Here is a 13339-nt window from a genome sequence, read left to right on the forward strand (position 1 = left end):
TGCTCAGCTGCAATCACGTCCTTTGATTCCACACTTTGACAGACAGACAAATGGAAGAGGGTTTGGCTCTGCTACTGCCTCTGACCAGTTCCTATGCTCTAAGCTCAGTGTTTCCATCTATAAAATGGGGATAATGCAAGGGTTGCTGTGATGACTGAAAACTAGATAACATATGCAAAGCATCCATCACAGAGGATGTGGAAAGGGGTCAGGAGAAGATTCCCTTATTCTGGTAAGACAAGCAGCAGCACCTGACGAGTCCTAAATGGTGAACTCACCAGCCAAAGCAGGCGCTGGATGTTCTCATAAGGACCTGCCTAAGTTATCCACCTGGGAGCCCCTGGGTCCACCAAACCTAGGAGCACAGTTTTCTCAGGCTAGGGATACTAGAGGTGCAATGACTACAAGCAGGTATGGACATTAAAAACTTAAACCACAAAAAAGATATTAACAAGAAACCTCTGTGCCTGAAAAAGCTGGAAGTCACTACATATAGGGCCACGCAATAAACAGGGGTGGAGAACATCAGAAGGCTAAAGGCAGGTGTAGTTGGAAAAAGCGCTCCAGGTGAGCTCACTGAGAAATATCACCACATCCCTGAAATCCTCACCACCGTGTCACAAGTGACTTGACAGCAATTACTACATATGAGATGACAGGCTGAAAACAACACAGCCAGTAGATCACTCAGCAGCTCATAAATCTGTTCTCACAGTAAGTCTGCTTCCGATATCTGTGTCTCAGCAAAATTACCTATTCCCTCATGTCTCATGCTCCTAAATGCTAAGCCCATATTTCAACTCGTACTGAGCTTTTCCACAGGTTTCCCAAACTCAACATTCTGGCTGTTTACTGTGTGTGCATGCTTGCACATGTTTTTGGTGCTGGGAAAACAAAGACCTTGCCCTCATTTAACTTACATTCTAGTTATTAATAGGACAGACCATACATTCATAGCATAGTCTAATGAACTCTCCTCCACCTTACTTGCAAACCTCTGATCTTCTCCATCTCAGTGGCACCACCATTCACCTCATCACTCAGTCCAGAAACTGAGCAGGGTTCTTTTTTTTTGAGACGGAGTCTCACTCTGTCGCCCAGGTTGCAGTGCAATGGTGTGATCTCGGTTCACTGCAAGCTCCGCCTCCTGGGTTCACGCCATTCTCCTGCCTCAGCCTCCTGAGTAGCTGGGACTACAGGCACGACCAACACGTCCAGCTAATCTTTGTATTTTTAATAGAGACGGGGTTTCACCATGTTAGGCAGGATGGTCTCGATCACCGAGCAGGGTTCTTGATTCATCCAGCTTCTTCGCTTCTCACATTCAGTCACTCTCCAAATCCCATTTATTCTTCCTCCCAGCTCAATCTCTGTTGAATCTATCCGTGAGCTAGTTCAGGCCACCATTTCTCTCACTTCAATTACAATAAAAGCCTGTCAACTGTTCTTCCTACCTCGAATCTCACCTCCTTTGAATCCACTCTCTAAAATACGGCCGGGGCACTGCCCTCAAGAGAAAACCCATACTCCTCTTCCGGGAGAAAGAACATGCCTTGGCCCTGCTCGGGTCTCCATCGGCAGCTCTCGCCATGCCTCGCCTCCCACTGCAGCTGCTTTCAATTCTTGGAAGGCTTTAAGCGCTCTTTGGCCTCTGAGCCTTTGCAGGTGCCATGCCCTCTACTTAACACTCCTCTTTCCTTAGGCCCCAGCCCCTTCCACACTGCGTCTATCTCACTGTTTAGTTATTACTCTGTATTTGGCTGTATCTTCCACCAGACAGTAAGCTCCCAACAGGCACAGACGGCGACTGTCTCCTCGGTCTAACACAGGACCAGCTACACAACAATATATGTTGAAAGAAAAATGAATGGCCATAGCATAAATGCCAAGTATCTAACTAGATAAAGCCTTATTCTAAAGAAAGTAATTCAATTTTGTAACTAAGAATAAGCCTGGAAGGCCAGGCACAATGGCTCATGCCTGTAATCCCAGCACTTTGGGAGGCTGAGGCGAGTGGATCACCTGAGGTCAGGAGTTGGAGACTAGCTTGGCCAACATGGTGAAACCCCATCTCTACTAAAAATACAAAAAATTGGCCAGGTATGGTGGCAGGTGCCTGTAGTCCCAGCTACTGGGGAGACTGAGACAGGAGAATCGCTTGAACCCGGGAGGCGGAGGTTGCAGTGAGCCAAGATCGTGCCACTGCACTCCAGCCTGGGTGACAACAGGAAAACTCCATCTCAAAAAAAAAAAAAAAAAAAAAAGAAGAAGAAGAAGAAGAAGAAGAAGAAGCAGCAGCCTGGAAATCAGCTGACTTTGAGTTCCAAACTCATTGTGTTGCCTTTGGCCGAATCACAACCGTGTTCTTTGATTTATCCATATACAAAATAGAGATGTTACAAGGATATGGAAAACAATACATGTGCAATTCCTATGCAGGAAAAAGTATCTCCACAAATATATACTAATTATGACTCCACTGAGTTGAACAAAAGTTTAGAAAAGGAATTTCAGTGAGACACAGTGAAGAAACTTTCCTGTACTCAAGTTGCCATGTTTTTGGAATGAATTACCAGAACAGACGACCAAATGAGACAGTGGAACTATTTTCAATGCAGAACACTACAAATAGAAAGAAATGCAATGCTGAGGACTCTCAAAAGTCAACATTAAAAAACAAACAATCCAGTTAGAAATTGGGCAAAAGACATGAACAGACATTTCACTGAAGATAAACAGGGCACATGAAAAGACATTCAACATCATGAACCACTAGAAAACATGGAACCAGATGGAATCACTGCACATCTACCAAACAGCTCAAACTAAAAATAGTCACCAAATGCTGGCTAAGACGCAGAGAAACTGGAGCAGCCATACATTTTCAGGGAAATGTAAAATGCTGTAGCTACTCTAGAGAACAGTTTGGCAGCTTCTTATAAACAAAATACTTAACTACCATACAACCCAGTAACTGCACTCTTGGGCATTTATCCCAGAAAAATGAAAACTTATATTCACACAAAAACCTGCACACAAGTGTTCATGGCAGCTTTATAAATAACAGCCAAAAACTGGCAACAATCCAGGTGTCCTTTAATGGGTGAACAGTTAAACAAATCTGGATGAAACTCCAGAAAATCATGCTGCGAAAAAAAAGAGACAATCCTAAAAGGTTACATACTGTACAACTGCATTTCTACAACATTCTTGAAATAACAAAGTTACAGAAATGAAGAATAGATCGGTGGGTGCCAGGGGCATGTGGCAGGGGAGTCGGGGAAGATGGATGTGGCTACGAAAGGCCAACAAGAGGGACCCTTGTGCTGATGAACTGCCCTGCGTCCTGACGGCACCGATGTCTACATCCTGATTGTGGTGTGTGTTCCGGTTCCACATGTTACCATTGGGGGAGAGTGGGAAAAGGACCCATACGATTTCTCTGTATTGTTTCTTAACAACTGCATGTGAATTTATAATAATCTCCAAATTAAAACTTCAATTTAAAAAAAAACCCAGTCCTGGCCATCTATCCAGGGCCAGTTAGGATAGGATTTGTGAAAGGTTAACGCTCAGCCCTGTGGGGTGAAATCAGGAATGAGCTGCGGAGTGGAATGGGTGGGCCTAAGAACAAGGTGTTTGGCTGCTTGAGGCAGAGAAAATAGAGGTGATGGTAATGTAAGTGTCCTAGTGACTGTGGCCAGACACCCAAGTGTTTTACTCTCTGGTCAGCCAATCCCTCACAGTTCAACAGCTGCACAGCTGACCCATTAGACAGTGAAGCCCCACTTAAGAATGAGTAAATCACAAATACAGCTTACTTGTCTCAGCACACAGAGAGATGAAGCAGATGACTTCTGAGGCTCACTTCTACTCTAGGAGTCTCATATATTAGGGTAAGTCATGTCTCAAGGTGAACTAGGGTGGTTATACCTGCACACCTGTACCCTCACACTACCTGTCCTGGCTACCCACCTGGGTGGCAGGGTGCTGCATGGCCAGGCCCCGAAGCAGCCTCAGGATAAACGGCAAGGCTGGGCGAGACAAAAACTTTTTCCAGATGTCAGCATCCAAACTGCAAAGCAAAGGAAGGCTTATCAGCAGGTCAGGGAAGCAAAGGCTACCTAGAAACCAGTTGTTGACTCTGGCTTATTTAAACCCCCAGAGAGTGTTTAATCGTGACCCTCTCCGAGTGTCATGAAGAATCACATAGAACCATCCAGCTCAGCTGAAGAGCCAGAAAGAAGTGAGTACTCTAAGTAGAAACCAAAAAGTTGCCATCCTTTTCCCGTAAGCCCCAAGGACTCTGCAGTGGTTGACTGGTCTGGTCCCCCACATAGTTTCCAGAAGGGGTTGCGAGGCCCCAAGGAGGACAAGGAGCATACGTGAAGCTTTACACCAAGATGCTGATGGAGAAGGAAAAGGAAAGGGCAAAGGGGAGGCAAAGCAGCCCTGCTGCAGGAGGGCTTCATACTTCTTGGCGCTAGGGATGTGCTTTTTCATGTAGTCAAGTGCATTCTGGGTGATCCCCTTCTGGAGAATCAGATCCTTCAGCTGGTGCCCATTGCTGTTGTTCTTGATGCCAGCAGCTATTTTACAGAAGCAGTCCAGGAAGACTTTATCATCGCCACTGTGATCTTCATCATACCTAGGAGAAAAGAACAAAGAGTTTGAGGGTATGAAAGGCAGGACAAAACCCAATCATGTCACCCTCTTGGTTAACAACTGTCAACAGCCTAGAGAAGATCAAGGCTAAGTTCCCTAATGTGACACAAAGTCCTATCTGCCCTGGCTCCCGCCACTCTCCCTGTTACCTGCTATGTCTCCCACACTCACGGCCTTCTCTCGCACTCACATAGACGCGCACGTGGCTCCATCTCGTCATATTCCTCCTATCTCACCAACCACTTTGCCTTCTCTGCCTAGCCAACTGCTACTCTAATATAGTACTAACTATTCACTTCCCAACTAGACTGAGCTCCTTAAAAGCCAAAACGAGGACACAAAAATCTAATAGAAATTCTAATAGAAAAATCTAATAGAAAACCCTAGTTCAGGGTTTTAGTGGAGACTCTCACTTCACTATATGAAATCCAAGTAACATACTTATCAAAGTTGCAGTATGGTTTGAATCGCTCCACCAAGATTTGCATTTTCTCCACCTCTCCAAAGGAAAGGTACGGGATGATGCGAAGCAGGCCCTGGAGCACACTGGGGTTGGAGCGAACAAAGGTGCTGTTGATCTGGTCCAAGAGCATCACCAGCTGATCCTTGTCACCTGTCAGGAGGAGGTTGCCCTGCAACAGAAAAGAGGGTGGACATGCCATTAATGCAGTCAGGACTGTGGCTGCAGGCAACATCTGAGCCCTAAAAGTCAGCATTTCCATCAGAGTCATCAAGAGTACCCCTAGAAGAACTGTGTCTCGGCACTTCTTGGGGAATAACAAACAGTTTCACTTGAGAAATTCGTTTCTAAATTTCTGAGACAGTCCTGTTAATAGTCTCAGGTGGTCAGAATATACCAATACAATTTTCCCTTCCTATAAGAGAATGCAGGCTGCTGGACATTCACTTGGTCATAGCTCTAGCCAAATCATTAGCACCAGTAAGAATGGAGGAAATTACAGGTATAATAGGTGGAGAGAAATTCTGGGAGTTGGAGACCTGGGTTCTAGGCCTGATTCTACCAGTAACCAACTATGTACCACAGTTGAGGAAATGCCAAGTCCAGGGAAATGAAGTGGGCTGTTCAATTCCTCAATAATGAAATGAAAGGTTGGACTAAAGCCCCTGCCTATCAACTGGGACATGCCACGATTCCATTAATGAGCAGCTTTCGAGTGAAAGACTATCCTTAGCAATTGTGCTTGCTCTGAATCCAAAGATTTCAGATTTTAATACAATTATGTCATCATTAGTTGAGTCCTGACATTCCAAAGCTTAAGCAGGATCCGTCATTCTCAAGTGGGCTAAGCCAGACACTAACAGGCCTGTTGTGGGCAATGAGACAGCGCAGGCTCTCAGTGCCTGCAGATGGAGGGGCTGGGCTTCACTCACCTTGTCCTCACTCAGGGGCTCAGCATTGGACTCATCTAGAATGATCTCCATGATGCTAAGCACCTGCTCAGCCACAGCTGCGCCCCCACTGTCCTTGCTTTCTTGTTCAGCTACAAGGGCCTGTAGGAGAAGGAGACCCAGTCACTCTCAGAATAAGACCACAGCCACTTACCACTGATAACTGCTCTCAAGGACGCCCTCATGGCCTTATTCCCCAGAAACCATGTGTGTATGACCATGTGTATGAATGTGCGTGTATATGCATCTTCTGAGAGGGAGACACGCATGTGAGCTTTTGATGGCAGGGAAAACATGAAGTTCCAGATCTCTTTCTTTGTCGCCCCAAGGAGAGGGGCACTTCTTTCCCATTGGTGTGTAGTCTAGACTGCTTAAGGGACTGCCTTCCTCTTATCTCTGATCTGAACTCAGGAAAGGAGCGAGGAAGCTCTTGGGTGCCATGGCAGCAGCATGGGGGCAGGGGGTGAGCCAGCCAGAGGAGAAGGGCAGCTGAATGACCCAAGCCTCTGCACCAGTCAGTCAGAGAGATGAAGGGCTTGAAGAGGCCGTGAGTCCATTTCATCTGAGCCCAGAACTGAGATGTCTTTCGCACCCAGACTTCCAAGGGCCACACTTCTTCACCTGCAGCCCATGCTCCTTACCAGGTTTAGGGTCCCCAGCATGACGTTCAAGGTGTTCATTTCCAGTTTGACCAGTTGCTGCCGGTTGACTTTCACCTTCACACAGTAACTGAACAATTTCAGTAGCACCTGACAAGAAAAGCCAGTCAAAACCCATGAGGCCACATGAGAGTGTAGGACGTGGGGGCCAGTAGGAAAGGGATGTCTAAGCAGGGTCTACACCATCAGCAAGGGCTCCTCCTGAAACGAAGAGGACAGGAGGGAGAAGTGGCCCCTCAGGGGACACAGTGAGATGGCTGCGCTCTCACATTAGGCTGCTATTCTAAATAGCAGTTGTCTCCAGAGGTAGCTCCATTGGCTGGATATGTCTCTACCATCTCTAATACAACGGCAGTGACACCAGTTCCTGATGGAAGAAGTGATGTTCTGTTTGTTGTCTTGGGGGAAATCCCAGCAACAATCCAGACCCTAAACTAATAGTAAAGAGAATGATCCCAAAGCTCGTGGCCTGTGAGAGCTCAGAACCACACAGGTCATTTAAAACAAAGGCAAATAATAACAATACTACATATTCTCATAAACCCTGGGGGAGTGGGGGGGGGGGTGGTGAAAATAACAGTATAATATTTGTGGTGCCTCTCTGGAATGCTCTAATCCTTGCTAAGGAGATTAGTTGGATGAATACCCAAATAAAACCCTATAATGCAAGAAATGAGTTACATTATAAAATCCATTTTAAAAACAACAACTATGATAATGGTTAACACAAGTGCAGTTATTTGGGGAAAGTCAGTCAGATGCTGGCTCTATAAAGAGGTATCAGAGAAGGGAAGTGGGCCAGCAGGACGGGAAGAGGTATGCCTAAGAATGTAGTGCTAACTGCCAGGTCCTTTACTGGCTCGCACTGCTCCGTGGCACCACGCTGCCCTCTAGGGTAAAATGACACAGTGGCCACAGCTTCTTTCCACAGGGGCCTCTCCCAGTGCAGAAAGGCTGGCCCCCACACCTTGCTGCTCCCAACTCACTGTTAGAAGGTGGCGTCCCTGCTTGAAATCTCTGATCCCTGCGAGTCTGTTAAGCATGCATTCCAGGCCCCCACACTGGGCCATCACACCAGCCATTTTATACACTTCTTCTTCGTCTTCTTCTTCATCTAGGGGAGAAGAGAAGCCAAGCAACAATGGAGGGTAAGGTGATGATGGGAATAAAATAGGCCAGGATAAGACAGCCCTCTTCCTGGCTGATGGCTGACAACGCTTTTCCGTATCTCCAATAAAGACACAGCCAATAAAAGGGGTCAATGATGGATGATACTAAACTATCCCACTCTCAGTAGGAGCTTTTTCAAAGTTTCAAGTCAATTAAAATTGCTTACTCAAATGTCAAAGTATGAGCACCAATACCATCAATGGAGTGGGGGGAAGAGGGGGTTAAAAATAAATCTGAACTCCAGTTTACTGTTAATTGCATTTTCCTCTAGAAGTTTGCTGGTGTTTTTTTTGTTTGTTTGTTTGTTTAACCCTCAGTGGTATCTGCATCATGCCACAGACACCTCTATTTTTCCTCAATTGAAGAAACACTCTCCCCACAGTTCTGATGTAGAGGTACAAGAGAGAAGCTCCTGAGAATGCCCCTAAGTCCCAGGGCGTGAGCCGCTCATGAGTCCCGAGACTCAGATCCCAAGTGCAGCGCCGTCTGTGATCTACCTGTGGTAGAGTCCAGGGACTCAATGAACTCCTCCGTGGCATCGCCCAGCAGCCCCCGCATACGATAAACAATCCTCATGGGCTCTCCCTGAGCAGAGAAAGTGGAGAAAGGTACTTAGAAACAGGCCCAGACAAATGCAAAGGACTCCATACTTGGTCCTGCTTAAAGCCCCAGCAATGTGGAGAGCCTCTATTTTTCTACAAGGTCTCAACCACAGCATCTAGAATCCAAATGCACAGCAATTCACTTAGGGGAAAGAACGCTAATTTTATTTTGTGTCTACTAGAAGCTAGGCATTGTATGAAACATTTTAAAGACACTATCCCCTTCCATTTCATTAGAACACTATGTAATAATTTAACAAATATTTATTGAATGTTTTACTCTGTTCCAGGTCCTATGCTAATTAAGTACTTTATATGATCCTTTTACACAGGGTTACACAGCTCGTTCAAGGTTACCAAGCTATAAGCGGAGGTCTAATTCCAAGCCTGGACCTTCCTCAGGAGTATAAACTCTCTCCTATCAATAGGGACTACTACCCAGGACAAGAAAGGCCATTTAAATCAAAGAGCGTTGACTCAAGCCTCGGGAATCAAAACAGGAAAAGAGAGTACATCAATCTTTGCCTGTAGAGATTCGGACGTCTTCATATAACCATACCAGGAGGGGGTTCATCCACAATTCTTTAAGCTAAACCCACAATCTGACTGGAATAAGAATCAAGTCTTTTATAAATGACAAAATTACAGCAACTTCACTAAATTGGAGGATCAGGAAAGTTCACTATATTTCTGGCACTGAGCACATATATTAATATTATTCTCATCTTGCAGACTAGAAATTGGAGCTCAAAGTGACCCTCGATGAAATCCATTGGGGGATTTGGTAGCACACTGATTCAAGCAGCCTGCCTCCAAGTCTGTGCTTAGCTTCAGGACAGGAAACCCTGGAGGAAGACAACCTGCCAGAAAGGCCAGTTGCAGAAGTGTTTCTGGCTACAGAAGCCCAGTGAGAATTCCTCAGAGAGAGTACCACCACAGACACTGAACACAGAGCAGGTTCTAGTCAGTAGCTAAAGAGGTAGGCTGCTTCTCAGGGAAAAGGAGGGCAAGATAGAGAAGGGAAGCTGAAGTCCCAGAACAAAGGCTATCACAAACTCTGGACTTTGCCAGAAAACTACTTCTAACTGGATTAAGCACATCAATGAGAGGGGCAAATGATTCTCAACTTCTATCTTGCTTCACCATTCAAGGGAGATACCCTTGTGTAGTCTGTGGGTTCACTACCACCATTTACAACAGTGCCCACAGAAGCTTGGTCTTAATTTTTTATGTGCATCAGGGATTAAATCCGTATTGTTCTGTTTTGATGCTAAAATGTGTGTGACAAGATGTATTGGCTGGGACAGTTCTCTGCCTGTCCCTCGGCCAACAGTGCAACACCGACCCAACTGGCAGTAGACCAACAGTCAACAGTGACCAGGATTCCCAGCCCAGTGGGAGAAAAGAAAGGAGAGAGGCAGAAATATGTAACAAATTAAAGACCAAAATGTACAAATAGTATACTGCCAATTTAGTTTCTCAAACTCTACAGAAGTATTTGGGACCAAGTCTAGAAAAGTTTGCTGTGCATCCCAGCTACACTAGTTTGCTGTAATTAAGTTACTTATCTGATTCATGTACTAAAGACCTCTCCTCCCAATAGAAACAAGAGAAGGGAAGAAATGGCAGTGGGAGAGAGAAATGGAGGCGAAGAAAAAGAAACAGGAAGAGAGGAAAGGAAGGAATGGAGACTAAAAAAGGAGGGAAAGGTGAAGGGGACCATCTAATACATCCATAAGTGGACAAATAGCATCACGAGTGATGACCAAAAGGCCCAGAGCGCTGGACTTCCTTCATTTCCCTTTTCTCCTCCTCAAGAACAACTGCCTGTTTGAGCCTCCATTCCCCAATTAGTAAAACAGAAATGATGCTCCTTGACACAGCTACTGGAAAAATGTTCTACTAAGTGAGCAGGCCCATAAAAGCTGAGAACTAATCTCAGCTGAGAGGTGTCCATATTGAAGGGAACAAGATAGCAAGCATTCCCAGCACAGAGCCTCCTTCAACACCCCTTGGTTTTCAGTCCTTGGGGTTTGACAACTTGCACAGCCCAGCAAAATACTTTTGCTTTCCTGAAGATTCATGAAGGTCATTAAATATCCTTCCATTAGTCAGATGCCTCCAAAGGAAAACAAGATGATTGGTTTTTCTCCACACAACTCCAAACAGGAAAAGTAAAGCCTTAGAGAGCTGCTACAAGCCAGGTAAGTGATGATGAACAATGGCTCCTGCTGGTACAAGTCTGCATAAGTCAGAAAAGTTAAACCACACCTCCAAACAAGAAAGCAGGCACATACCTCATTCGTGGTACACCAGACTTTCTTGTAAACTTCAGCCACAGGAAGGTCCAAACTAATGATTTTATTGTTCACTAGAAGCTGAACAGAAAAGCAGGTGAAACTGTTATTCCAAATAATTGTAAGACAAGTAAAATCTAAGAGCAAAGGGCACCTTATGGCAATGGCTCATAATTCATAACTTTTATATGTCATGGACCTATCAACTCTCCCACTTTTAAAAAATCCACATGTATGCAAAACACGCAGAATTTTGTGCAAATTTCAGGGGCTGCAAACATCCCTAACCCACACATGGGCTCCAGCTTAGACACACCCACTGGGGACCTTCTCCTGCAAGCTCAGCACCAGAAAAGGCTTTTCACGATGTGAAAATGTCAGACCCTCAAGGGTCTGCCAGAAAGTAACGGACACAGGGATATTAACCTGCACAGGGGGTAAAACGCCAATATTTAGGGGTTCAGTAACTCAGACTCACTGAGAAGTCTCTGCCAGAGGCAACAATAATAATAAATACCCACCACCACTACAACCAACAGTCACTAACAATATGCTTACTTCTTGCCAGGCACTGGGCAGAGCCTTTTACAGGTTATTAACCTTAGCATTAGGTGAGGCAGAAAGGTGGGAATCATTAACCCCAACTTATAGAGCGGGGAAACTGAAGGCCACCTGCCCCAAGTTAATCAGCTACTAGGAAGAAGTACCTGGATTTGGTTAGACTAGAAGGAAGCCCCTAATCTTAAACGTGGGCAGCACTGTCCTATGGTCATTACCTCCATGCCACTGTCATCTTCCAGGAGAGCCACTAAGTCACAGTCCTGGCAAATCTTGTTCTTTATATCCCTCATCAGCGGCCCGATGCCTGGCTCATTGCTGCTATACGGGTTCCCAGGCATCCTGCCCTGTAAGAAGTCTTCTTGTTGGGGATCCTTCTCCAGGGTCACAAAGAACTCAGTGACTTCATTCTCCTCCTGGAGGACAGAGAGAAGGGTGGGTGCATCAGAAGGGATGGCAGAGGTGGAGATTTATACCATGCTACCTTGTTCTATGGATGCTCAAAGAAAACACACCAAACTTAGCAAGTCCCCTAAACATTTAAAGATATAAAGGACAGGAAACTCAGAGGTACTTCCAAAAATCTAAACTAACTGAAGTAGTCTAAAATATCAAGCATCTCCCCTGAAACCCCAGGGTGAATTAGGAGATAAAGCCTAACAAAACCAGCAGACAAGGAGTGACATATGAGAGATGTATTAATGAAATGGGGGAAGAGGTGCGAGGAGGGACTTTCTTTCCTCCTCCCACCGGTCTCATGTGATGCTAATCAATTTGGGGCCAGAGGACTTTGTCACTGATGACCCTGAAGTCAAGAAAGGGGCTTCTCTATGGGACATGACACTCAGGTACACACCCCCAATGAGCTCTCATTGCTAGCTCTCATTTCATGATACTAGTGTTCATCCTTCCTCAATAGCAGGCAGGGTTCTCATGTATAATACTGTGCTTCTACACAACTCAGGCTAGGAAAAAAACACACGCTGCACGTGTGCACAAAATACAGGGCAGCTAAAGAAGGAAGAGAGTAAAAACATCTTTATATTCTAGCTCAATACTGCTTCTTCCACAGCATGTTGGATTGATATGCTATGGGATTTTGGTAATGGAGGTTAGACCTAGTTTTTAAAAGAACCTGATTCTTTACTTGAATCTAAGACATAAGACCAAGGAAGGTCATTAAATGTCCCATCGTTAGCAAGAGGAAAATTATGAGGTTGCTTCTCTTTTATGGTGGTGGATCTTCTTTCACTAATGACTAAGTGGCCCACAGCTGGTACAATTCCCCATAACTTTAATGAATCACCAAGAGGCTTCATGGCAAAGTGGCCCGTGCTGACACTCGAGAGCCATGGGAAGCACCGCACTGCTTACAGGATAAATGATGCTGCAGAGCCTCTCGAAGATGAACACCGGGGTCCGGTAGTCATCCAGATTGTAGCGCTTGGCTGTCTCAATGCACACAGCCATGAAGGCCTTGGTTTCTGATTCTGTACCTGCCAGAAATCACAGTGGCCAAGTTAGGAAAGAGCCTCTCCCATGGAAGCTGAAATGAGACTTCTAATTGAAGTACCATCACTGACAAATTATTTCTGCCTGTAAGTCTTTAAATGCCCTACATGGCAATATCAATAGTTCAAATTGGAAATTTGATGCTGATTGATTTTATCCTCAGACCACATTCAGTTTGAAACCCATAACACCCAAGTCCACACACTTCATCGTGGTTGGCTGTGTACATGTCTTGCTCTCTCTCAGGATATAACCTCCTCAAGGAGAGGGACTGTGCCTTATTTAACTAGCATCTCCTTGCCCAAAACAGGCACTCAGAAAATGTCAAATAATCCTGTGTTCCAGTCAAATCAAAAGGAAGTTATAGTTTTTAGCTTCATTCTAAAAGATTAGGTAGAATGTCCTCTATAAGCAAAAAAAGACAACTTAAAGTAACATGAAGGTGAGAAAATACGGTCTTTAAAAA

The 13339-nt window shown here is 45.1% G+C and overlaps 1 protein-coding gene across 8 annotated transcripts in view; it reads right to left on the reverse strand.

Annotated features, from left to right (window-relative positions):
- The window catches only part of UBR4 (ubiquitin protein ligase E3 component n-recognin 4), a 140048-nt gene that overhangs the window by 15821 nt on the left and 110888 nt on the right, over positions 1 to 13339 (reverse strand). For all 8 annotated transcript variants that reach the window (XM_050789741.1, XM_050789719.1, XM_050789742.1 and 5 more), the window contains 10 exons: positions 12736 to 12857; positions 11580 to 11777; positions 10804 to 10884; positions 8402 to 8489; positions 7721 to 7848; positions 6717 to 6824; positions 6058 to 6177; positions 5107 to 5297; positions 4475 to 4648; positions 3976 to 4075 (listed from right to left, as the gene is read on the reverse strand). In XM_050789741.1, the coding sequence (XP_050645698.1) occupies positions 3976 to 4075; positions 4475 to 4648; positions 5107 to 5297; positions 6058 to 6177; positions 6717 to 6824; positions 7721 to 7848; positions 8402 to 8489; positions 10804 to 10884; positions 11580 to 11777; positions 12736 to 12857 (1310 nt within the window). The remainder of the gene's footprint in view (positions 1 to 3975; positions 4076 to 4474; positions 4649 to 5106; positions 5298 to 6057; positions 6178 to 6716; positions 6825 to 7720; positions 7849 to 8401; positions 8490 to 10803; positions 10885 to 11579; positions 11778 to 12735; positions 12858 to 13339) is intronic.

The sequence above is a fragment of the Macaca thibetana genome, chromosome 1 (assembly GCF_024542745.1).
Source record: "Macaca thibetana thibetana isolate TM-01 chromosome 1, ASM2454274v1, whole genome shotgun sequence".
In the NCBI taxonomy this organism is placed as follows: domain Eukaryota; kingdom Metazoa; phylum Chordata; class Mammalia; order Primates; family Cercopithecidae; genus Macaca; species Macaca thibetana.